The 27,535-nt window shown below is 42.2% G+C and overlaps 1 protein-coding gene and 1 long non-coding RNA gene across 2 annotated transcripts in view; one reads left to right on the forward strand and one right to left on the reverse strand.

The window, feature by feature from the left end:
* The first annotated feature begins 318 nt into the window (after positions 1 to 318).
* Positions 319 to 16,099, forward strand: LOC310892750. The gene is made up of 2 exons (XR_014578376.1): positions 319 to 6,759; positions 7,512 to 16,099. It is a non-coding gene; the product is annotated as an uncharacterized lncRNA (long non-coding RNA).
* B3GLCT (beta 3-glucosyltransferase) overlaps positions 16,086 to 27,535 on the reverse strand; it is a 61,009-nt gene continuing 49,559 nt past the window's right edge. The window contains exons 11-15 of the mRNA XM_083820897.1: positions 26,686 to 26,799; positions 24,355 to 24,454; positions 23,244 to 23,363; positions 20,831 to 20,975; positions 16,086 to 17,725 (exon numbers count right to left, since the gene is read on the reverse strand). Coding sequence (XP_083677023.1) covers positions 17,558 to 17,725; positions 20,831 to 20,975; positions 23,244 to 23,363; positions 24,355 to 24,454; positions 26,686 to 26,799 — 647 coding nt within the window. The 3' untranslated portion in view covers positions 16,086 to 17,557. The remainder of the gene's footprint in view (positions 17,726 to 20,830; positions 20,976 to 23,243; positions 23,364 to 24,354; positions 24,455 to 26,685; positions 26,800 to 27,535) is intronic.

Genomic DNA, 27,535 nt, shown 5'->3' on the forward strand with positions numbered 1-27,535 from the left:
AGTGCTCATTATTTTGATAGTGCATAGCCAAACCAGCCCGGGAAACAGAGCTGATTTCTGTCCTACCTCCTATCAAACATTACTCATCATTTGAACTCTAGCCGAAGAACTCCAGACCTAGTTCTCATTTATGGCTTTTTAAATAATAAGAATCAAAACCCTGATCTTGATTAAGAACTAATTATTTAAACTCGAAGAAACATTTTTATCTGGTAGTGTTAAAGATGTGATCTTCAAAGATGTGCAGCTCACACTGACATCCTGAAAGGTGCAAGTGGTCACTTTGTAGTGGGACCATTAAAGCTGGCAAGACTTAAAGTGGTCCTGGGCCTGCTCAGTCTTGCAAGAGATGGGAGTTTTTTTGTTTGTTAGAACCTTTCTTACGTTTAGACTCCTGCTTTCAAGCATCTATGTGTGATTTCACTTATCTATGGATAACTTTCATTTGAGACTGTATAGCTGTGGTCAAAGCCCTGTAAGGTCTCACACCTGTTAAAAGAGCTCTGCAGTAAGGCATCCCATACATTTAAGGAAGGAAAAGGAAGTAGAAAAATGACAAGGACAGAAACCTGGATGAGGCTATAGGGTTTGGGGAGAGGAAGATTTTGTTCTATCTCCACAACCAGATCCCTGATCCACCATCTCATGTTCTACATCAGGGCTGAAGACAGGATGGGAGATGTTTTCAGTGTGGTTAAAATCCTGCAAAAACTGCACATCATTCAACCATTGGATTTACTTGTCAGAATTCTGAAAAATAAGATTACTCAAATGACAGAATCCCTCCCCATATGATATCATTCAAAATATACTGCACCTATTTTTTGATGAAAAACCAGCCCAGGGCAGCGTCACCAGCTTTGATGCAGAAACAGGACTGGCATCTCCTTCACTTGGAGCAATCAGTTGCTCCATGCATGTGCCAAACAGTGCCCAGAAATCAAACTAAATAATGCAATAATTAAATGGAAAGTTTCCAGAGCAAATATGTTGGACTTTAGTTATTCCCATCCATTTATTCCTTACGAAGCTACCACATTAAAACAATCTGCTTGTAGGCAATGTTTCCAAGAAGAATTTTTTTTTTTCTGAAGGTTCTCTCCAGCCAATCCCTCGTTGAAAACAAACAGAAACAGAAACAAAAACATGTGCCAATGGTGCTGATACCAGGGAAGTGGGGACATAAGCAAGCCGAGGACAGTGTTCAGCACTGCTCTGGTTCAGATGGAGGACAGCATGTAGGTCTTAAACAGCTTCAGGTTCCTTTCCTCAGTCTTTCTTACAGGGGAACAGAGTTAAACTGTGTTCTAAATAACTCCAGCTAACCACTTTAAGAGAGCTCCACATCTTCAAAAGAACCTGATAAAACGCGCAAGCTAACATGCATTATTTAAGAGCAGCTGTTGCCATAATGACTGTGTGCAAAGAATAACAGAGCCACAAATCCCAGGCACCACATCCTGCAACAAAACCCGTGCGGATGTAACCCTAGGACCTCATTAGCCTAATGGGACTTACTACAGCTAAGAAACATGTTGACAAGGGGCAATGGCTTTAACATCTTGCCGTCCAAAACTCAGTTTTTCCCCTTACTTCTGTCTGCTTGGTCCGGCCCTGGGAATTTTGCCACTGAGAGCTGGCTTATAATAGCTGGATCGGCTCACTTTTCTGAGTGCTTAGGGAAACTGTTAATGCCTGCACTGAGTGCTAGGCAGCAGCCAGCGACACTTTGGGATATGTCTGGCCCAACAAGGGAAAAGCACAGTGCAAGTGATAGCTGGTGCTAATGAAATCTGCCTCCTTCGAATCTATGCAATATTGGCCTGTGCAATATTGATTCATTCAGAGTTTCCTCCTGAGAGTACAATTATAATGCAGAGACAGCTCATGGCGGTGTATCAGAGCTACACACACAGCAGACACACACCAGTAAGACAGAGAAGACAAAAAGAAAGCACTAGGCAGAGCTCCAGAAGCACCACTTACAAGGTCCTAATGAGAGCTACAAAAGGGAGCTTTTTGGGTGCTGTTTTAAAAGGGAAAAGACTCAAACTTGTTCAGTTTTTCGCAGGCCAGACAGTTAGGTCATTTGCATTTTGGCTAGCTGCTCACTGAGAAGCAGTAAGTAGAGACTGCATAAAAGCTTGAATGATATTCAGCGAGAAAAAGGACTCTGAAAGCACCAGGTCATACATATTCTGCTTTCCGTTACTTGATAAAAGAGTTTTTACCAAATAACTCCCAGGACTTTATGTAAAGGCAGCTCGCAGAGGTATTCACATGCATGAAGGAGGTTTCAAGAGCGTTTCCTCAAGTGGATCTGATCACTGTGCTCATGTCCATCATCTCGCTAAGGGTGAAGCGCTGTAATTCAAGTATGACCTTCACAGAAATCTCCATTTGGGCAAAAGCTCAGTTTGCGTGGCCTTTGAGAGCTGAACAAAGCGCTACCTCTCTATTTGATCCCGAGCACAGGCCCTGGGGTTGGTCTGGGCTTAGGCATGTTTGTGTTGGAGCCCTACCCACTGTTTCCTCCGAGCAAACCCAGCCTCAGAGCCTGCTTTTATTTTTCCATCAGCCACAAGGCAGCCATCGTGCTCACTGTGACAGACAACCTCACATTAATCATGTGAGATAAGCCGTCAGGCAGCTCTGCCTTCCACCCAGCTGATGTTGCAGCTCCCATCCGTCTTCCTTCCTTTTCTTTGAAAGCAAACAGTTCACCTTGGCTTTAAATCTGCACATTAAATCAAGAGGAATACCTGTCTTTTTTTAGCCTTTGAAAACATTTTAATCTGTTCCTTTCCGACAGACAGATATAGCTAGAATTACCACTAATGGGTTTCAATACACAAAGGTTTATGACTTGGTGGCTGACACTGCTTATATCATGTGGGTTTTTATTTACATAATTGTGTTTGTCTTGATTCCCCAAGCTGATATTTATTAGCACAGAAGAACTGGCAGAGCTGATATAAGGAGCAGTATTTAAAATATATTTGTCAGCCAAAATGAATCTATGATACAATGTGCCTCTCTGGGGGTTTCATAGAAAAAGCCTTATTGAAGAGCGTTTTTGCAGGGGTTGTGCAATTATCCTGCTCTTAAATACAAACATATATGTGTACCAAACCAGTACTCAGTACTCATCTATCAAGTATAACACATGAGCATAGATAAAACTAACTGTAACCAAAATACTTAGCTTTCCAGAGATACAGGTTGTTCCTGTGGCCAGAAAACTAAGGTAAAATAAAACGGAGACACACTTCATGGAAGGTGGTTTAGTTTCAGGTGTTTGGCTTTAGATATCTGTGGCTTTACAGATTCCCCTGGACTTGTCTGCACTTTAACAGCCACGAGCCTGAGGTACCAGTTGATGTCTGAAGCTATTGCACCTCACCGGGCACAAAGTAACTTGCCTGTGGTCACACAAGGTTTTGCAAAGACCCCAAACTTATTTTTCCTGTCCTGTCCTGCCCACCTCAACCAATATGCATCCTATACCCATTGTCATGCTGGTGGGCTACTGCTGCTGCTGCAACACAGCTGCTCTGGCATCTGCTCTGTGCACCCCACCGGTGCTGCTCAGGATGGAGGAATACCCCAGGAGATGGCAGAGGGAGGGGACTTCGGCAGTCCTATAGAGGCTTCTCACTGCAGTCTCATAGCCTGTAGTGGTCCTCGGGGGGATGATTCGTGTCCTCTCTGTGTCTGTGGGGTTTAGCCCCCTTTGTCAGGATGGCAAAGCTCTGGCAGGAGGAGGTGAGCAAGAGGTGTATGCAGGGAGAAGTGCTTGGGCCTCGAAGGTGAGCTGGGGAGGGAGTTCATGGGATCACCCCAAGTGTACAAGGAGATAGGCACTGCCTGCAAACCTGCAGGTGGGGAGGAGAAGGAATTTTTATGGCTGACTGCTACTAAAAAACCTTGCCCAAAGGTAAACCATTACTGAGACCTGGTTTTGAATGAAATTTTGCTTAGCGTCATAACTAAATCATCACAAAGAAGGATTTCAGTAGAAAAAGCTATGGTTAAAAATAATCGAGATGCCATCAATCTTTGAATATTTGAGACTATTTAAACCTTTTTTCCTCTTAATGTGGGGGAAGAAGCTTGCTGTGCCCAGGGGAACAAGCCCTGTCATGAGGAGCCTGAGGCTGCTCTGGTGTCACCTCCTGAACCAAAGCAGCGTGGACCCAAGCGTACAGCCTGTGCTTCACCTAACTATTACTGCCCTGACAAACACTTAGATGCAGCTCCCAAGAATGAGAACAACCAGCACCCAGAAAGCTCTCCTCATTGTGAACACAGTCAGGAAGCATTTTGAAGCTGTTTTATTACTGCCTTAATATAGCGCTGCCTTTTACTAGACACAGGTTGAAAGCCCACTGTCACGTCCCACAGGAGCCCACTGACATGCTGTGGGCCACCTCCTGCTCTTCTCAACCCCACGGGACACCGTCTGAAGGCAGAGCCACCACGGGGTTGTCCAGGCCTTTTGGCACTCCTGAATTAAAACAGCTGCTCAGTGCATTTAGCTGCAGACTCTTGGTCATAGCAGAGAGCAAAACAGCCTGGTTTCCTGGGAAAATTATGTCAAAAGGAGTCCCACAGGCTATGGAGAATTTTCTCCCAGCTTTGCATAGAAATTATACGACAGCAGTGTTCATCGGCACTGCTGAGTTTTGCCTGGTGCAGAGGAATTGATTAATGACAAATTTCTAACTGTGCTTTGGTCTTCAACGGGCAGCAAAAATCCCCCTTTTCATTTTTATAGCACTGAGCTCTGTTCCTCCTATAAAGCTATTCCACTTTGACTGTATTCACCAGGCGTTTCCAATTCCTCTTCATGATAACCCTTTGGCCAAATCCTGAACGCATTCAGCAGTTACACACAGGAACCTTGCCACCAGGTAAGGGGCTGGCTGTTAAAGTGCAGAGAAGAGATTTGCCAAGGTGCTGCGAAGTGCAGAAGGCAGCTGAGCGCTGCTATGCAAGGAAACATCAGATTTCATTTTTGCAGACTATTTCATGCAGCAGGGACTGGAAGAAGTGTTGATGCTCCGTGGACCCGGGGTGCTTCCTTACATCATTCCTGTCAGCTGATGGCACGAATATCTCCTCTGTGGGAGAAAAGCAAAGTAAATATGCTGGTATGTGAGTGCATAGAAACAAGTGCAAAATGGCAGGTGGGAGGAGCAGGAGAACAAATCTGAGGTGCTCTGGGCATTTCCTACCCATCAGATAGCCTTGGTCTGAACAAGACAGCTCTGATGATGTAAAGGGCACTCCACATTGCTAAAGTCCCCTCAGCCTCCCTGCTAAATCTCTGTGTGGATGATGGGTTTATTAGACCATAAACAAGCCTAGGTAGGAGGAAAAAGAGAAAAATATTTTGGCAGGGAAGCAGAATAACACTGCATGAAAAAGAGCCTCTAAGGGTCTGGTAAGCCATAGGATCTCTGAAGCAGTACTGGGTCTGAGAGCCAAGTGGTGGGAAAGTTTGAAGGGTTTTGGAGGTCTTTTCCAACCTTAATGATTCTACGACTCTACGACTCTATGTTTTAGGAGGAACCTGCAGACTTGTAATTATCCCTGCAGGACTGATGAAGTCTAAAGCTTTGCAACACCCTGGGAAGAAGCCCCATCAGGTTAATCCACCTCAGCTCTTTTCACAGGATATTTCTCCCTGCCTGGCTGACAGGTCTGATCTACACCCCCAAACAAACAATGAGAGAAACAAAAAAATATATACTCTACCCTGTGAGTAAATCTTTTCTTTATTATTATTATTATTTTATTTTATTTCCCATATTCATAAATAAAATGACCCAAGACACTTACCCAGCAAAGATTATAACGTTTGTTGTTCAATAGCTTGCAGTTTAAAAGTCCTGCTTCCCACTGCTAGGGGCGCAGGACAGCAGTGAGGACAGACAGCCCAGTGCTGCCCAGGAAGGATGCTGTCACTCAGGAGCAGAGGCTGCAGGGAGAGGTTGGAAGCACGAAACTTGCTCGGGAAAGGGTGGTGAGGCAGGGCAAGCCAGGGAATCCACACATCCCGCTGTAACCATCGGTGATCTCCAATCTCTTTGAACCTATCTTGAAAATACTTGGAAGTTTATAAAGGTATTTCAAGCTATTTGTCACACCCTTCATAGATTTTTAAACATTTTTGAAAGTTTATCAAGGAAAAGAGCTCTTATGCCACATGGATGTGTATTTCTTGAATAATTAATATCCTCCAGGGGATGACTCAGTCAACTCAAATGTGATTTGTATGTGTAATGTGGACTATTTCTGCTTGTGCAGTTCCATGAGATGTATGAGATGTAAGAGTGCATTTTAAGATACATTCAAGGAAGACAGAATTAAGATAGTCCTGCAACATTACTCCCTGTGCCTGAGATGTAGAAGCCCAATATCCACTCACAGTTATCACACTTTCTTTACTTTGGTCTTGCAGTTACTCTGAGGGGATGCAAATGACTCTGTGCTGCAGAGATGCTCTGTGTCCACAACAATCTGGCTGTAACTTTGCTGAACACTGCTCAGCAGGAAGCTGGGTAAGCTCAGCCTTGCCATCTGTTTGGCACCTCATACCTTTCTTTCTGCCAGCAGATCTGGCAGCCGCTCAGCCAGTGGAGAGGAAGACCTGGGATTTACACACTGCTCCTCCGGGTGTACTCTGTGCAAAGCGGAACACCTTCAGCAGCAGCCCGTCCACCACTGCTGCTCCGTGGAGTCCAGTAGCTCCAGGTAGTACAGGGGGGTCCTGCTTAAAGCCTAGAGATGGGCGTTCAGGTTCCATTTCAGATGACATCCCACCTTGTAGGTGATGCTCTCACCACCATCTGCTTGGGTAGTGAAAGGCCTTGTGCTCTGGGTGGGGTTCATAAACACAGCCCATCACCAGCAGTAGATGCAGAAATGTCTCGTCTGTAAATCCCAGTGAAGGCTCAACATCAGTGCACGCTCACAACTGAGGACAATCTGCCTGTTCTCACTAATAGGTACTTGGGTGTCTGAACAGCTTAGACAGAAATGGTTGCAGCTGTGAAGTCTAAGCCTTAAATGCTTGGATCCCTTTGGGGAACTTCAGCCTGTGGAATGCAGGCACGTCAGGAAGGGTTTTAGCCAACAAAGGCATTATCCTAATCCAAAACATAGCACCCTACCAGCTACTATGAGGAAAATTAACTCTGTCCTAACTGGAACCAGGACACACACCTGAAAAAAAATAATGCACAGGACAGGATAAATCATTAGCTGTATGCTCATGGATATTGTACCATTTCCCAGTTCAGATGTAAATAAAGGTACTTATTGGTGGCCACTAGGTAAAATGAGTTCCCCAAAGCTGTTGAACACTGTGGTTTAACAGAAACAGGTGTCTTTGAAATGGGTCTTATACATGTACAAATGTGGTAAAGAAACACTTCTATATATTGTCTTTGAGCACCTGCTCCATTGAGATTGTCACTGAAATGCGGGGTTTTCTTTATTTGCAGATGGGAGAGGAGAATATGGCTTGGACATCTGGAAATCTGCAATTAATTACTACATTTTTCACTATTCAGGGGGACTTAATGGAGAATAGGACAATTTTTCTGAGGGTTAGAGTCATTACAGAAAACCGTATTCATATCTTAAAAGATGAAACAGCTTTAAAATTGTCTTCTCTAAGCTACGACCCACAGGTCATGTACCTGAGAGCTGTCTAAAAGACAGGCATAATTACATTATATTTTTAAGTGATTTGAGTGAGAAACTTTGTTCTTCACAGCCCAGCCTGCAAATGCCTGTCCCTTCAACCAGCAATCAGTAATTCCTCTGAAGGCTGACACGGGGCTGCAGAAAGCCAACACCAGAGAGCAGCTCCTTGGAAGAGAGCAGTAATTCGGAGCTCCCTTGCCAGTCCTGGTGTGCCCTGCACTTAGCAGTGGGGCTGCCAATTAGGTAGCTGGCTGCTCTTGACGTGCTTTGAAGATACAAATTGGTTCTTCGGTTCCATCAGGGCAACGAATGAAGCACTGCAATTTTTTTTTTTTCACAGTGGAAGCAATTGCATGTGAATATTAAAGGAGATATCTGCCTGCACCAGTCTGTATTCTGATTCCCCTTAGGTGCTTTGATGCTCAGCCTCAGCAGCGAGCACTTCTCTTCTTGCACCCATGCAGAGGCCGTGGTAGGGAGAAACCTCAATCCAACCAGCGAATAACCAAAGTGTGCACTCTTACAAGCAGCCCACCTGTGAGCTGGTGTGAGCAAGGTACGTCCACGCAGGATGCGACGGCAGCCACAGACCCAGCGGGGAGCTGGAGCAGGTCACCAAGCCTCCCCAGCCCCTCCGTGTCACAGCTCCACCTTCCAGGCCGCACAGTCCCTAGGAACCCTCATGCCAGATACTGGTAATGAGCCCTGTAAGGGGGCAGAGTTGTAATTGAAAACAGCCTCTCCTTCATGAGCAGAAGATTTAAAACCTGCACATCACTGCGGTAATCGGCCAATCAATTTCCCACAGGATGAAAGCAGTGGGAGGACCACAGGCAAAAGGGAGAGGGAAAAAAAAGGGAGGCAAAATCGAGGTAACAGGAGAGACGAGCTGAGCTGTGACTTGAAGTAAGTGATACAGACAGGCTGAGCTGCTTCCTATGGGGCCACAAGCTGCAGATAACCCCTCCTGTGGAAAGCTCCTGGGGCACCACTGGCCAAGCAGGGGGAAGGAATGGGCACTTGAGTGGGGGGCTTGCCCTGAACAGATGTGTAGGGTGCATGGATCCAGGGTCGGGGCCCTGCAGAGGTCCTGTGCTGCTACCGAAAAAAAAGTGGGAGTATTTTTGTATAAATGTTACGTTTGAATCTCTCTGACATTTTCCCCTCAGTGCTAATTATTCCCAGCAGCTTCCCATCATGCAGCAAATGCCTGGCACTGTGACAATAGCTAAAAATGTGTAAATAGACTCTAGAGGAAAGTGCCTGGAGTCACCTTGCAAAGTTAAAGAGAACCTGTCAACTAAGTAAAAATAAGTCAGATCTCAATCCATATTCAGCAGCTTCAAAGACCTCTCAGAGGCAGAGGCTCAGGGAGGATCTTATCAATGTGTGTAAGTATCTGGTGGGAAAGTATAGATTAGGTGGAGCCAAAGTCTTCTCAGTGCTGCCCAGTGCCAGGACAGGAGGCCATGGGCACAGCCGGGCACCCAGGAGGCTCCCTCTGAGCACCAGGCAGCACTTCTGTGCTGGGCGGGTGACGGAGCCCTGGCACAGGCTGCCCAGAGAGGCTGTGGGGTCTCCTCCTTGGGGATCTCCAGAAGCCGCCTGGACGTGGTCCTGGGCAGCCTGCTCTGGGTGTCCCTGCTTGGGCAGGGGTGGCACCAGGGGCCTCCAGGGGTGCCTGGACTACTCTGTGATTCTGAGTTTGTGTAAACGCTGTTCTCAGGGAAGTAGATGTGACAGGTACTCTTAGAGGTAACTAAAACATGGAGGGTCTGCTCACCCAGAAGCAGCTAGTACAGCATTGCCTCCAGTCCTGTCAGCAGTGTGATTAATACTGACTGGAGTCAATGAAATACTCACCAGGAGCTGAGCTCCGTCTTCTTCACCTTCTCACACCAGGATAAATGGCCTGGCTCTGTTCACAGCTCCAGCATTAAAAAGACTTTGCAGGATTTAAAAAGCTAGAGTTCCTGTCATGTACAAGTGGAAATTACAGACAAAGCCAAGCAACTTCACTGCTTGGAGCTTCAGCTTTCAGGAAGCAAGTGCCTCAGAGCAGGGTCTGGACAATGGTGGCACTGTACAGGCCCAAGGCTGTATCTCCACCCAGCTCCCTCCCTCATCTCTCTGCCAGTTTCCTGTGGTTTTAGCAATAAATTACCATCTTTAGAGACAAATTGTGGCAGGAACTGCAGTGTGTCAGAGGATACCACAAGCCCTGGGGAGAAGATCTCACTCCTGAATTACCAGAGTTTTCTGAATGCTAGTTCTCTTGTAAATTTAGGCCTGATGGGCCTGTGGGCTGTGCAGACCCGGAGCCAGTGGCAGTACTGCTCCATGGCTTGTCATGGTTCCCCTCATGCCTGTTTGTCAGAGCTGTGCCAAAGGAGCTGCTTGCACAAAGGTGTTCAAGAACATTTGGTCTCAGCTGGACACGTAGTCAAAAGTGTGCCTTGTGTCCATTCCTTTCAACCTGTGAAGCCAGAAAGTCAGGGTGTGGCAAAGCACACGAGAGTGGGATGTATCTTCAGATGGCCATCCAAACTACTCCAAATGAGGCCAGGCAGCGCCTACCAGAGTGTCAGCAACCTAAAAGGAGGCTTTGCAGTCCTTTTGGCGAAGTTCAGCACAGTTTTGCCAAGCCAAACCCCATTCCTGGATACTAGTGGACTTGAGGGAGCAGCAGTTCCAAGGACATCTGGAAGGAAGCTGTGGCCTCACAGGGCTGTCAAAGTGAATGCTGGAGCGTGTCCAAGAAGTTTGGTCCAAGATCCATCAGAATGGACAGAGCTTTCTTAGGATCTGGGGCACGCAGCCCCTATGGTGTGATGTCAAGGGAAACAAAACAGGTCAGCTGAACACCTAGTTTGAAGGAAACCGTCATAAGCACAGGAAAAGCTTCAGATACCTGAAGGTGCATCCTACTGATGGAGAAGATTTCTAGGGATAATCTGTCATTGTTTTTAATAACTTTTAATATATGTCCAGCAGAAACAGTGGCTATCAGATCACCTTCATGAATAGCTGTGACAGTTAGTAGGATGTCCAGAAACCTAAAGGAAGCTGCTGTGACAGATGTCAGGCCTGCAGAGGTGGGGCATCCTTCATGAAAAACATTAACTGGGCCCCACCAAAATATAAGAACTGTGAGATGTGGAAACCTTTAAAGAGTTTTTATTGGAGGGTGATCAGTGGAAATGACCCACAAAGAACTGAGTCCCTCAGCCCCAGCAGGCAGCACAAAAAAATGGAAATGTAAGTCCCTTAAAGGAGACCTGGAGTTTCTTAGCACTCGGAAGAGAAGGCAGGGTCTGCTAGGTAGCCATGGGTGGCCACCAGGCCAAAAGATTTCACCCAACACCTTAGCTGTGAGGGATGACAGGGTTGCATAGCAGCTCCCCCCAGGCACTGTGTGAGCAAATGTGGCAGGAAGGGGAAGCGGCCTTGGGTTTCTCTTTGCCACATTAGGAAAGCTGGTGAAGAGAATTTTTTCACGCAGGAGGAATTTTATTGAGTTATGATGCCTTGTCTGATGAAACTGGAAGTCAGCCAAATGAAGGAGAGACATAAGTTATTCCTACGAAACACGGGATTTAGAAAGAACACAGGTTCAGCCCTGCCTTGCAGCAGACTGTCATTTCTAGTTAGACTTTGGTGCAGATTGACCTCAAAGCACTTTGTATTCAAATATAGTCCCTAGGAGATCAAACCATAACTAGCCCATGTGATAAAGAGACTACCGACAGATGGGTCTGATGCTGTTGACGTATCAGCTCCAAAGCTTGTTCACTTCCTGGCATGAAAAGTTGCTCAGTTTCTCTGGGATCCTAAAACCACATTCAGCAAGGAGAGCTTGGCTGACTGCCCTGCAGAGCCTGGGCTTTGGGATCCTTGTCTTTAGCATGTTCCATAAGTTATGGTGAATCATCACTTAAGTTTGAATGTAAGGTCCATCATGGTCCATCATCCAAGCCTTGGCAAGAGTTTTCTTGTCTGGGCTCCTCAGGCACTGACAGAGCAGAGGAAAGCAGGGATTTGACAGATGCTCCGTTTTGACTCTTCAGCTCAGAGGTGGCTCCGGTCTTACACAACCACAGGATGCTCTGATGCTCTGTGTACACAGGGACTGAAGCACTACCCATAACCACCATCAGAAGAAACCAAAAACCCAAAGTCTCGACTTTGAACTAAACTGTATGCATACAAGCATTACATGTCCTCACAGTGAGGACAAAGGTCTATTAGCCTGGTGTATCTGCCCAGTTTTAAGTATTGGTAGTTTAGAGCCTTAGCTTGAAGTTGTTTTTTGTTTGTTTTGTTTGTTTGTTTTTGAAACCATTGTGTTTATAAGTTATTTATGGACCTTTGTTCTGTGATTTTGTACAAGTCCTTTTCAAGTCCTTTTGCAGTTTTCAGCCTCTGCCACAGCCTGTGCTGTCAGGTCCTGCAGTTTAGTTTTATGCTGTGGGAAGAGTCCTTGCCTGTCTTGAAACTACTCCGACAAGTTCACTATCAGAGTGTGACAAATCATTCCCTACTCACCCTTGCTGTATCACTCATAATTAAGGGGACCTCTGCTCCACTCGTGCCTTTTCAAATGGATAATTCTTGGCTGTTTAGTCTTCCCCTGTACAACTTCCCCGTGTTCTTACAGATCCCTATCACCCTTTGCATTGTTTCTCGCTGTCTTTAAAAACAAAAACGAGCAATGGAATACGTTACTTTTTAATCCAAAAGTATGTTTCCTACTTAAGTGAGTGTTGACAAGTAAACAGCTCAAGGGGCCATAAGAATCTGACTCATCTCGTTGCATTTAAAGTTTCTGTTCAATCTCTCTTCACATCTCATACAGGCAATAACAATTCAACAAGCCTGGCCACAACGTCACTTACTGGGATCTATTCAGTCCCTCAGCTGGATGGTTCTGCAGTACAATCTTGTGTTTTTCAGTGCATCCAGTAGAGTGCTGTGGTGCTTGAATAATGCTTGCCAAGACGAACAGCGTTGTTGTTACATTTGCCGATGGAGCTGTAAGCTGCATTAGCTGTGGTGTTTAAAATTGGCTGTAACTTCTGCTATTTTGGGACCTTGCCCGTGGGCAGATGGATGTAAAGGCAGGAGTTAACCCACCTCCACTCGGAGCCTGAGCGCTGCAGAGGCTGGGGAATGGTGCTAGATTTACACACGAGGAACCAAAGCAATGGTGTGCAGCAGGAAGCTGACCATAATGAAGGTAAATCCACAATCCTTCAAGCTGGCAGTGACACAAATGATAAAACTCCTCACAAAGGCTTGGTAAGACCAACCGTAACATGACCTAAAACCTACGAGCATACACGTGCATGCACCAATGTGAAGACATAAAAGCTGCACAGACTGTGGGACTGTGGTACGTTCTTATAGCTTCACCTCAGTGTATCTTTACTTTCTGCATTTCTACAACCTCTACCCCGTTCGTTGCAACCCATCTGACATTCCAGGACACTCTTGCGAGAAACCAGAAATATCTTAAGAATGCAGTGGCTGAATTGCTAGCAAAGGTCACGAGAGCACTCATAGGCAGCGGCTATGAGGATGCTGGAAGAGCAGCAGATGTTTTATCAGATTTTGAAAGACTGTCAGGACAATTACAGGCTTCTAAGAGGAGCATTTGTTGAAGCGTTAATTATACCACTTAGATGAACAAGTGGCAAGACTTGATGGAGGCGAGCCAGCTCTTGTAAAACAAAATCATGTCTTATTCTGATACGACTTTTAATCTTTTTTCAGACATTCAAACTGCACTTGACAGAGTTCTTCACAAGGAGATAATAACTTGGTAATTATGGGATGATTGTCCACATTTTATTGAGTTAAAAATGTATTTCAGTGTTTATTAAGCATCAAGTAATTCCACAGCTAGTATTTGTAAGATCAGAAGCATTTTAGTTCTTATAATCCATTAACAGGAAAGTTCCAGTATAAACAAACCATAATGGCAAGAGAAAGAACAAATGATTAACTTGGTTTGTCAGGACAAAAGTCCCACCAAGAACTTCTCAGCAGAGCTACATGAACGGGCAGAAGGAGGCCACAGGGCTGCTGTGCTGGCTGAACCGAAGCTCGTGACCTGCTCCACGTGAGAAGGTCCCTCAGGGAAGTATCCCTGATAACCACAGCCACACTTGTTTCCAAACACAAGTTGTGTTTTCCAAACACAAAGGAGGGTTTGGTGGGGAAAGGGAAGGTCAAAGGTGCAGCCTTGGCTGCAGTGACCGTGAAATAGTGGAGTTCAGGATCCTGAGGGCAGCAAGGAGGGTGCACAGCAAGCTCACAACATGAGACATCGGGAGAGCAGACTTTGGCTTCTTCAGGGATCTGCTTGGTAGAGTACCATGGGATAAGGCCCCGTGGGGAGGATGGGCCCAAGAAGACCGGTTAATATTCAAGAGTCAGCTCCTCCAAGTTCAAGAGCCATCCAACCCAACGAAGAGGAAGTCAGGCAACAATGCTAGGAGGCCTGCATGGAGGAGCAAGGAGCTCCTGGCCAAACTCAACTTCCCCTCCAGTCAACATTAGTAAAGCTGCACTTGGAATACTGCATCCAGTTCTGGGCCTCCCAGTACAAAAAAGACAAAGACATACTGGAAAAAGCCCATCAAAGGGTCAACCAAGATGATCAGGAGCCTGGAGAACCTCTTCTGTGAGGAAAGGCTGGGAGAGCTGGGGCTGCTCAGCCTGGAGAAGAGGAGGCTCAGGGGAATCTCATCCGTGTCCCTAAATCCCTGAAGGGAGGGTGCAGAGAGGACGGAGCCAGGCTCTGCTCAGCGGTGCCCAGTGCCAGTACAGGAGGCCATGGGCACAGCCGGGCACCCAGGAGGCTCCCTCTGAGCACCAGGCAGCACTTCTGTGCTGGGCGGGTGACGGAGCCCTGGCACAGGCTGCCCAGAGAGGCTGTGGGGTCTCCTCCTTGGGGATCTCCAAAAGCCGCCTGGACGTGGTCCTGGGCAGCCTGCTCTGGGTGTCCCTGCTTGGGGCAGGGTTGGCACCAGGGGCCAAGCAGACTCAGCCCTTCTGTGATTATGTGAAACATTGGATTCATAGCCCTCATTCTCACATTCAATCAAGTGTGAGACTCAAACATTTCATCACTCACCACTTATGTGTCCTGCTATATTAAAGACATCAGTATTTCAAGATTGTTTTTGTCTCCTAAATGCAAAGAGAATTCCATGAAAGAAACAGCTTAATACATGTGAATAAACATGTTATAAACACATTAAAAGGAATCAGTCAATAAGGATCCCCATGTGTTTTTTTTGTTTATTTCACAATACAGTTCTGGAACTTCTCAGAAAAGGGAACTTCATACAACTTTACAATCCCATTCTAATTTGCTTGCTACAGAAGTGATTTGTGAATTTCCTTCTCTTGCTTTGCTTTAACATTACACCATTTATAATCCCCTTGTTTTTCTTCAAAAATCCTTGCACTGCTCAAGCTTATTACAGACCAATTTTGTCCAGATTTCAGATAGTAACTGCCTTGCTGAGTCTTCTAAAACTAACTATAGAAGGCTTCAAATTTTGAGAGTTTTTTTCAGAAACTCTGTTTGAAAAAAAAAAATCTTGCATTTTTCAGTTCATGGAGTAAAACATCACTTTTGCCATGCTGCTGCTACGGATGCATATCATTAATTATGTCTAAAAATTTAGAATGACTTTTTGGGACAGGATACTTGAGTAAATTACTCCTTCATTGTTTTCAAAACTATGAAGACTGGAATCAGAAGTCTTATACTTACTAATACCTCCAGAATTCTTGCAGTAAAGCCCAGAGGAAACGGCAAGAGAAAAGGTGGACTTTAAAAGCTACTACAACCTTAGTCACATCCGAAGAAAATGTTTAAGTAAGTAACCAAGCAATGAGTGAGTTGATGTCTTCCAGTTAAGACAGAAGCACAGAAGTGCAACACAGTATGGATCCAAAGCTTATCAGCTTTGCCTGACCTATTCTGCCTCCACGAGGCCCAAGGAGATGTGAAATGTCACCAGTTTGAAGTTGGAAGTGAATGGACTATGTGATTAGACCTTTGAAGAATGTGATAATGATAGCATCATTATAGATGGAATTTTGTGATAGCATCAAGACTGCCAATCACATGAAGAGTCCACTGCAAAAGCATTTTTCATTTGTACAAAAATAGAGGCTTGAAAATTAACCTCATCTGGGGAAGTATGTAAGAACAGAATATGACATCAAACAAAAATCTTTAAACACTCTTTTAGTACAACTGACCATCAAATATTATTCAGCTGATAAAATTACGATGCAGTTGCTTAAAGAATCCTGTATTCTCTCTGCAAAAAGGAAGAAGGCACAAAAGGTTAAACAAGAATGCTTTTATTCAGCTCTCACAGTTCTAAACAGTAAACATAATTAACGATACATCCATGGTACCAGACAGCATACTCCTGGTATCAGTAAAATGTCTACTGTTTAAGGCACTGATAGTGGGAAGGAAAAAAAATACGTAACATGGATTGCTCCTATTTAATCAGTACTTGAATCTATTATGAATATGTGCTTGCTATTCAAATGCTTCTAATTCCACAAGCTACATTCACAAACAAGTGTTTATACAACTTCAGTAATTACTGAAACAGGAATCAGTGGCTCCCCTGTTTAGGCATAAGAACAAGTATTGCATTACTCTGAATGGAATCAATTTCTAACCTACCAAAAAATAAAATAAATCCAGAAACAACCCCACAAATGACTTCAGCAGTATGGCTTTAAGACCCTGTATTTGGTTACAATATAGCAAGCAAAGTTAAATAACAGCATACAAGTGCCATAGTCTGTTCTTGAGAAGTAACAGTTTTACAGTATAAAAATTAGTTCAAAACATACTAATGCCGGTTTTTGTACAAACATTTTTACAAAACTGAATTGCTCAAAGAAAAAAAAATCAAGAACATTTAAATATGAATCACTTTTTACATGTTTTAAGCATAAAATTACTTATTATCTTGGTGATATAAATTAGAAATCCTACAAACTTTTTAAAGCTGGCATTCACATACTACTGAAATGCACACGTCAGAAATACTGAAGTGTTAGTTCGTCGAAAATCCTTAAGAGTCACATTTATACTTGCCAAATAGATACACAGCAATTTAGATTTCTAAAGGAGCCACAGTGACCTCCCGTGGCCACTTAAGAAATCCCAGTCCTTAACCTTTTCGTCTATTTTGAACATGACATTCCTCAGAAATGCTAATCAACTTTAAGGTAAAATAGTAGTTCACACTTGGTCCGCCTACCCAAGGGAACTGCAATATTTCTGTTTGAAACGAGTATCAAGGAACACGGCCTTCACAGAATCCAGCTCCTGGCCACAGAAACAAAGTCATCTCTCCCCTCTATCAGGAACCTGTTCCAGAACGGTTTAGAGAACTGTTTTCTGCAGGTCAAGCAGACACGAAGTTCAATAGATGTTTAACAGATGTTCAGTATTAGGCTCCCAAATAAAGAACTTCAGTTTTTGCAAGAACAAAGGAAGGAAATGTGAACTGATGCTGACTCAAAGTCCAAAACAGAACACAGATGAAGTTGTAGGAGACATTTTAAATGTGTGGCAAGTTCATTGGTATGTAAAGCCCTAGAAGAGAAACCAAACTAACAGAAGAATCCAAATGTCAACTACATGCCTTCTTCCATTGCTCTGAAGGAATGTAACAACCAGGAACAAAACAACAACATCTATATTACAAACAGATGATCAATGTAAGAAAAGCACAAAAATCACAGTAGTGTCAGCCTCTCATCTGCAGTACATTCATCAACAACCTGCTGCTTATAAATCCTCCCTGTTGTAACCAACTTTCTTTCCATTGAGTACCTCTTCTGCGTTTGGTGCCAGCCATGTAAAATATACCTTCACTGGATCAATATTCCAATGCTTGTGAAATGATACTGGAATCTGGTGAGAAAGGTAGTCCTTTGGGTAGTCCATTGGCCGTGCCTAAGAAGGAAGAACAAAGCAAAAGCACCAGTAATCAGTTACGAAGGATAATTTTAGAATCAGAAAGTATCACCACTCAGTGGCCTCCGTTTCATAACAAAGCAATGTGGCATTGACAAACTACATAGGATGACAACAAAGGTTATTTGACATCATCCTGTTAAATTACAGGCAATATTTTAGATCTTAAACTCATGCTGCAGTCATCATGCTATGAAGTACACTGACAATAACTCTGCCCTGTTTCTTGAAATTAAATGGCTGCTATCTGTGAATGCAAGCAGCAAGCAGCATTGTTTGTATCACATCTGTTTAAACATTCAGTTTGGATTCAATAACGAGGAAATGATTTTACCTAACGTTCTCTTTGTTTCTCCTCTTACTGAGAGATGTCAGCACTGCCAGTGTGATTGTAGGATCCTAAATATAGCAACTAAAATGTATGAAGTTTTATGATGGCAAAAGATCACCAAACGCAGGTGATACTGTGGTGCCAGGAAACCGCATCATTTTTCTTGATCACATCACATAAGAAGAGACAGAATTACAACAAATGCACATAATGCAGCTGACTTCCTAATGTGTCAAGCATGTTTTATTTTCTCTGACAATTTGATGGCAGGTAAATGCATCATTATATAAACAAGCCTAATCTGTAGTGGTCTCTGTAAACTATTCTTTTTTCCTAAATAAAAATGTTGTATAGAGAAACGCAAGAAAGGCATGCAAAAACTTACTCAGAGGGAACTCTGTTTCAACATTTTAAAAATGATTTATTAAAAGATGCATTCATTTTTTTAGAAGTAAAAGAAAATTGAATCAATGAGTTGATGCTGAAGCTCGTAACTGATTTAGTTCTGTACATTTCACCCACTTATGGTCGCATTAATGAATTCTACATGCTGCATTCTTCATGCTCTTTCATGTACACCCACTCATAAAACCAGACAAGGGAATTTGACATTAAAAATCTGAGCTTTTTTTTTTTTCCCCTTTTATGCTTAGACCATGGACTACTTATTTAAAGAATTAAAATAAAATAATTCAGTGCAATCAAGAGGGAGCCCCAAAATAACTTTATGGTTTACAGAAAACCCAATTTTGGTTTCTTGATTTTAAAAATATTTGTTTAGTAATAGTGAAATTCAGAGAATAAGCACACTCCATTTTTATTCAGTAGTCTTCCCCCTCAGGCTTAGCTTTTGTTTAAGGTATGCTAAATTAGAATTTGTTATAAGTGACAGTAAAGGTGTATTACAATTCAACTGTAATTTTCTACATGGAAAATCAAACTGCTAGGATTTAGCTTTCAAACTGATTCTGTATCAAATGTATGCTATTAAGGATTACAAAGAAGTGCTTTGTTTTGTTGTGTAAGTGCCACTCCTACAAATCTGTAAAATGAGTTCTATTCTTTCCAGCACTCATTTAAAAAACAAAAACAACAAAACCACCACCCCCAGCTTCTACAAGCAAATTATTCAATAATTCTGTTGATGAAGATGCATTACTTGCTTTCTTTCATGCTTATACTGAAAGAAGCGATAATAAACCAGGAAAGAAAAATCAATACGATTTTTTTTATATGCACAAAGAATTAAAATTCTGAATGGTGCGTTCTCAGTCATCCCATTTCCCTAAATAGTAAAAGTAATCAGAAAGAAAATCTCAATACAGGAAAAGCTGATAATTTAATTAGCAAACTTCTTCCTCCCTCCCTGACAGCTGCTTTGAATTACTTAATTTTTCAAGCAGCCTATTATCTTAATTTCAGTTTATATTCAGCTACAGATCTTCCCATTTTTTTAAACTAGATTAACATCTGAAAAACATCCAACATTTTACTGATTTAAATGCTGATTTTTTTAAAAAAGTTTTGCCCTGTTTGGAAAAATCACAAGTGCTTCTTCTCTTTACTACCATGGGAGGAAGGCAAAGTGTTTATTTGGTTCGCGATGCAACAAATCTCTCCGGGACTCAGTGCATCATGTTTTCCACTATGATATCACAGATTATGAAAAATTCTGGAAAACAGAAAAAAAAGATTCAAATCTATTCCAATCCTCTTCTCCCAGACTGGAGAATATGCTCACAAGAAAATTATGTTTTGTGACCTTCTTCTCTTGTGCTAGCACAGGCCAATTTATTGAAAGATATTTCTATGATTCTTCAGAACCCACCATCAAAACAACAGTTACAGAACACTTTAACATTATATTCATATACACTCAGTAATAAGATGTTTCAGAATACTAAATTCTGAATCACTAGAAAAATTGGCTAAGTAGATGTACCGGGTTTACATAGCAAGGGTTTGGTGGCAGGGGGCTGCAGGGGTGAGGAACTGCCCCATGTTAAGTAAGAGCCAGCTCCAGCTGATGGCCAGAGCCAATCCAGGGAGCAACACTGGTTGTGCCTCTGGGAGAACAGATTGAAGGAAGCTAAGATCTTCTGCACAACAGCAGCTGAGAGAGAGATGAGTGAGAAATGAGAGACAATCAGCCCTGCAGCCCCCCCAAGGTCAGTGCAGCAGGAGGGCAGGAGGTGCTCCAGGCACACAGCAGCAGTTCCCCTGCGGCCCGTGGAGAGGCCCCTGGTGGAGCAGGCTGTCCCCCTGCAGCCCATGGGTCCCACACGGAGCAGATCTCCACGCTGCAGCCCGTGGAGGAGCCCCCGGTGGAGCAGGTGGATGTGGCCTGGAGGAGGCTGCGGCCCATGGAGAGCCCCCGCAGGAGCAGGCCCCGGGCCGGAGCTGCAGCCCGTGGAGAGGAGCCCACGCAGGAGCAGGGGGTCTGGGGGGAGCTGCCGCCCGTGGGGGACAAGTGCTGGAGCAGTTTGCTCCTGGGGGATGGACCCTGTGGTACAGAGCCGTGTGGGAGCAGTTCTTGAAGAGCTGCTGCCTGTGGGAAGCCCACGTAGGATCAGTTTGGGAAGGATGGCATCCCGTGGGAGGAGATGTTCTGGAGAGAAGTAAGCTACAGCAATAGCATCTTGGTTATAGTTATTACACATCGGTCTGCTTTGTAATATTTATGAGTCACATTTTATGTGTATACTTAAAAGAACAAAATGTATTATAAATGCTAGTAAAAATAACTCTCTGACCTGATGGAAGAGTGGACTATGTGTTATAGGGATTCCTAAGCCACTGAAACACATCCCAAGAACCATATCATCAGGCGCATCCATGCTGTAACACCGGCATTTACTAGCAAGTAGTTTCTGAACAGCTGTTCTGCTGAAAACCATCCTGAGTTTAAAAGAAAAAAAAAGAGTATTATACAATAAGTACTAGAGAAGCCAAATGACTGTAAATGATTAAATATTAATTATAAATATTATTCATACATATTATAAAATTGAAAGACAACAAGTAGCCCTCTGGTGCAGCTTATCAGAAATTTCAGAATTTGAGAAGTCAGTACTGACAAGTAATGCAAGAGGCATTGTCTGAAAGATAATTACTTCACATAAAGAAAATGAATTATGCTGTTATTCCAACAGTTACTTATCAGCAGTAAAAACAGTGGCTAGCTAATTACTCTTGAATTTCGCCAGGACTTTCTCTTCTATCTTACTCAAATATATTGTCTAGTTACTTCTCATGTAACCATTAAAAGGAAAAGAACTCAATCTGAATTGTCATTCCTTGAATCCTCTGCTGTACAGAATTCTCTTTATAAGTGAGAAATGTTCCTTGAAGCTATTTAAAAGGCTTTTCTGCTCACCCTCTCTTGCTCATCTAAATACGAAGAGCCCCACAGCTGTTAGATTGTTATCACTAAAATAAGCCTCCAGTAGACCAGAAACATGACAATGTCTTAAATTCAACAGCTGAGGGAAGATACTCTTGTCTAGCATTCCATAGCTGTCTTTTCTGAAGTTACATCATCCACACAGTTCAATACATGGTACTCCAGCTACTAGAAACTACACTAATTAGATTCACACTCCAAAATTACTACACAGCTTCATGAGTTCGTTCACAACATGACAATCCTTTGGTTGATACAGGGAAATGGCAAAACTTGTAGAAATACTGAGGCTAAGGCAAAAAGCCTGGCGTGAGAATATTGTCAGACTGGAGTTGTAGAGTATTTCACATTAGCATTGCAACTTTGAAGACAGGTCAACTGCTTGTATCATGAAAAGACAAAAAATGGCAAGCACAATAGGAAGTCGTATTTCAGTATTCGGATCAGAGAAAGAAAAGTCAGCTAAAGCCTTGAAAAAAAGAATCAGAACTTGTGACCAGCACGTGTTGCTACGCAGAAGGTGTGGTGTAAATTGCCCACATCTGGGGAAGATACTTGCTAGTTGATTACCTGGATCATGTCCCTTCATTTATATAGAATTCTTCACTTTAGACAAACCTCAAAATTAGAGTATGGAGCAAGACGCGTGATCTGTGCCTTCATCTGCTCAAATCCAAGAATAAAAATAATCCCCAAAATTATATATCTAGATGACAGAACAGAAACACTAAAGATGCAGAGGTATAGGACTGGTAACTAACGAACAGCAAGATCTTTCTCAACTCTAGCATAAACCCTACTTGAGCAAGATCTTCTGCAACTATGCAAAACAATGAGAACGTGAGTCAGCAGATCTTTATTTACTCATGGATGGATAAGAAAACTGGTAAGTTATTATAGTCATTACTTTTCACACAGAACGACGCTAAGGCTATTTGGATGTCCACACTACTTGCTTTAGACACAGATGGACAGATCAGAATCTTAAGATGGCTCTCACTGTAATAAGAGCCAAACCAAAAGATCACGCACACATTAATTTAAACCAAATTCTATATACAATCACAGCAGCCCATCTCTCTCATGCATGAGACCAACCCACAATGTTCTCTTTCTATGAGAAACTGTTTTCCAGGACATAAATATCAAGCTCCTTGCCCAGCTACCTCTCCATAAATCATTGCATAAACTTCCAAAACAGAAACTGAATCATCATCATTTTTATCCATGCTTGGACACAAAAAAAAAAAAGAAACAGGAAGGAATGTTTTCATTGCAGCAATTTGTATCACTAAGTGTGCTTCTTTAGGTTCTCCTGCAAACTCCACCACAGTTCAGTTCAGGAGTGTATTTTTTTAGGCAAGTATCCCAATTGTCTCTGCTCACAACACTTTGAATCACATTGTGAGGTGGTCTGAGTGTGCAAAAAGAATTCTATCAAATGAAACCGAGCTGTATGATCTGCTTCAAGAGAACATGTGGTGCTGATAACTAGTAACTGTTCACAGGAACGCTCAAGCTAAAATGAACCCCCTTAAACATGCGTGGTGCTCAGCACCAACTGCTTTGCTCTACAAACCTGTTCCTACTGGGCTGCACAGCTTCTTGCTAGTTGCGATATTTAGGTCTTTGAGCATCACTACGTTTTAGTTGCACTGAGCAACATCACAGTTCCTGTTGCAACTGATTTGTATTGTAATTCAAAACATTTGCATTCAAACTAGGAACTGATGTAGTTCTCAACAGGAATTTAAATACATTACCCTCCTCCTCCAGTGATGTAACTATATCCTCCTGTTCCCAAGCCGTAACCGTAACGCTCTCCAAGAAATACTGGTTCATTTGGGTCATAGCAGCTGAGCAGTTTTCGGAGCCTGAATATACTGTAACAGGAAAATCCATTGAAAAGAGAAAATAAACCATATAGATACTTATTTTGGAAAAGACATTGCTAGCCTAAGTGGCATTTTAGTAAATAGCACAAAACTGACGGGAGAAATCCAGAAGTTCTACAGAAAGCAGAGATACCAACATTTTAACAGAAATTTATGATGGACTATTTACTGAGATATGATTGTTTGATTTGCTCAAATGATGAATCAATTAGCTTAGAAATATTTTTTCTGAAGAAGGAGGCCACATTTCTCAGCAGAACAGTCTGATATCAGAGAAAATAGAAAATTATTTTTTCCAAACAACGGTAAGAACTTTGCAAATGATCACTGGCTCAGGAATTGAAAGACAAAAAGCTAGCTTTAATTATATGAATACTGCTTTATCTACATTTACAGCTTCTTCCAAATTCTTCTGGCATAATTTGATGTAAAGTATTATCTTGAACCACATATTCTCATGTTTATGACCATGTGACCTGATGGCTGATTACTGTGCCTTATTTTTCTTATACTGCAGTGTCGGTTTTCATGCAAATGGGATCTGATTTTCTACAAAGGCAAGTCCCTAAATATAGTTCTAGGTGGCTCTGACAATTGACTACATAATCTTTCTCGCGTATCATTTATGCAAGCAACGCAAGTTAAAAAACACATTATCAGCATTATTAGCATTAGCAAATTACTAAAACCAATCAGCTTGTACATGCCTACACTAAAGAATCACGCTGTGCAACCTCCAAATTTTGAGACTATAGGATTACGTAGTAACACTATGCACATAGTTTTTTTTTCAAGTTAGAAGACTACATTGTTTTTAATATCAGTGAAGGAAAAGGGACAATTTTATTCCTTGAGGGAATACGAAGGTACGTAACTAAAAATACAGTTGTATATCTTAAATACAGAAGAAGAGATGAATACTGCTAAAAACTTCAACCAACACGAACATTGGTGATTTCTGAAATATTGCAACATATACCTTATCAGTGTGTCATCATCCACTATGACTAACCAAGGAGTTCTGGGAGAGCTATGATTCAAAAACCTTTCCAAAATGGCAAAAGTTTTCCCACAGTGACCTAAAGGAAAAGGAATAACAGAAAATATGATTTAAATATGATGAGATTTTGTAATAAACAGTTATTCATGAATTAAAAGAATATTTTACAGCACTATGCAAAACATTTTGGAAATGACAGGCAAAATATTCAAGATGCAAGTTTAATTTATATCCTTCGTTATGCTGAATGGTATTTGTACAAATAGTTCCAACACAGTCATTGCTTTCTACACAGGAACATACTTATGAAGGATGCTAAAGTATAAAAGTTCTTTGATTATAAAAACCTAGAAAATAAACTATATTTGAGCTATCCTATTGAACTGTTGGACAGTTTGGGGCAAATTACTACTCTTAATTTCTGAAAATATAAAATGAGGAGATTATGACAGAAATATCTTCTGCAAAGTACTCCAAGATATTTTCGTGGTATTTCATGATGCATCTGGTCCATTGCTTGTACATAAATATTTCACAGAATCATAGAATCGTAGAATGGTTTGGGTTGGTAGGGACCATAAAGACCATTAAGTTCCACGCCCCCTGCCATGGGCAGGAACACCTCCCACCAGACCAGGCTGCCCAAAGGTTTGCAGAGGCCCACCTCTTGAGCCCATCAGGGTCCCTCTGGATGGCATCCCTTCCCTGCAGCATGCTGACTGCACCACACAGCTCGGTGCCATCAGCAAACTCCCTGAGGTTGCACTTGATCCCACTGCCCATGTCTCTGACAGTTAAACAGTGCTGGTCCCGGTACTCAGTTCCCTGAGGAACACCGCTCATTACTCATCTCCACCTGGACATTGAGCCATTGACCGCAACTCTTTGAATGCGACCATCCAGCCAATTCCTTACCCACAGAGCGGTCCATCCGTCAAATCCATGTCTCTCAGATTTGGAGACAAGGTTGTCATGGGGACAGTGTCAAATGCTTTGCACAAGTCCAGGTAGATGATGTCAGTTGCTCTTCCCCTATCCACCAATGCCGTAACCCCATCACAGAAGGCCACCAGATTTGTCAGACATGATCTGTCCTTAGCAAAGCCATGTTCGCTTAGGTCTACATTTATCTACTGTACTTATAACCAGCAACTCAGGTCCCCGTAAACTCCTCCAAGGAGAGGTCTTAACATTTAAGATCAGACTACAGTGAAACTGAGAGGTAAAACACCCTTTACTAGGAGTTGAAAGGTGAGACATCCTGCTTTAGAACGAGCAGGACAATAAAAACATTAATCTTCAGACTTCTACAGAATCCTTCTTAGATCTTGGAAAAGTCTAACTGCAAACAGTCTTTATTCATCTAGATTACAAATGACAGTGTAAAGCAATTATTGCTATCAATATTACAATTACTAAACAAGAATTAAAAAATAAGGATGGAATGCTGTATTCGAAGTTACACCCAGTTAGAATATTTTGAATGAATGCACTAACTCTCTGCTTAAGAAATAAAATAAGCCTTAGCTCTGCTGATTTTGTGAAACCACAAACAAACTTTATTTTAATTACTATTCTCTGTCTGCCTCTGATAAGCTGTATGGAAAAAAGGACAGCTGGAAATAATCCAGAGATCAGAACAACTGAATTAGTGGGTCAGATAAAGCTAACGGGCCACAGCTTGGACACCTCTAATTGAGAAGGTAATAGCCTGTAGCAGAGACCATAAGCCTAACAACAATAGAACATTAAACCCTAAAATGAACAAATTCTTTGAAGCCATCATATCCACAGCTTTTTTTCCTATTCAAAGGAAATGAGCACTTTAAAAATCACATCATTTATCATAAAAAAAACCTTCCAATATCAACATTTAGCTTTTGAATCTAAATTGAGGCATATTAGACACAAGCATACAATACTTGAATACCATATGGGAAGTAATTTATGTTCAGAAAGCAGTTGGCACTGTCTGAGGCCTTTGGTCATAAATCCAAAGTGAGCCCAGGTTAATTACACCATTTTTTGTTTCTTCGAGTATGTCAGCACACCCTCCTTTCAAACTCACAGTAGGTTTCTACTCAAAAAAAATACAATATTCTATCTAGATGGGTGAACTTTACTCTCCATCCATTTTCTGTGTGACAAAAGCATTCTTTTAGTTTTAGCTGCAGGAATGTGCTATGGAAACACACAATTTCTAGATGTCATCCTATGCATATCATCCTATGAAATATGCATATCATCCTGAAACATGCCATCTTTACACAGTCAGTCGTGCAAAAGTGAGAACAACAGCCACCGGCTCACCTCTTTCAGTATTAGGTACGCCTAAATCTATAGTAGGAATGGAGATGTCTGCGTAATCACTGTAGTATTCAATAAGTGCAGCTTCTCTTTCCCAAGTCTGCTTTACAACTGGTACTGCAAAACAATTGTTGACATTGAAATGTAAGTAACTGCTAGATTAAAATGTTGACATCCTTGTTAACTGTCACATTCCTTCACACTGTAAATAATATTTCCAATACAACAATTTCCAGAAAATAGTATTTCCAGTAGAGCATCAAGGTTGTAAACATTCATTCTTTTTTCCTTCCTACAATATTTAGGGAAACATTTTTACATTTTTATGTCATCTAGCCAGGACAGTTTTATTTACACCATAATGAATTTCCTCTAAGAATACAACTATAGTTTCATTCATATTACACTGAAAATGGTGATGTTTACATTTGTGCAAGCCCAACTATGGAATTCATTACTTTTACACTTGCTGTGTTAGACTTTATAGCATATATAAGCAAGAACACTATTAGAGACCAATCATTCTTCCAGTATTGAAACTGTCACATCATAAAACACAGCATATCCAACTGTACAGCATATAAAATACTCTGAAGCATAAGCAGACCAAATGCATCTTTTGAAACACTATGTATCTTTTGAAACACTATATACCTAATATTTGACAGCAACACCATGTTAATTTCAGAAGCACCTATCTCTGGAGACACACTCGCAAAAGAACATTTATAAATAGACAACCAATTTTTATCCCCTGCAGATTCCACTCAAAGGACTGTTTAACGCTCATCTACAAGAATAACTCTTTCCTTATTAGTTTGCCATTTGACTTAAACATTTAAAATTCATCACA

This window comes from Anser anser (assembly GCF_964211835.1).
Source record: "Anser anser genome assembly, chromosome: 1".
Lineage (NCBI taxonomy): Eukaryota > Metazoa > Chordata > Aves > Anseriformes > Anatidae > Anser > Anser anser.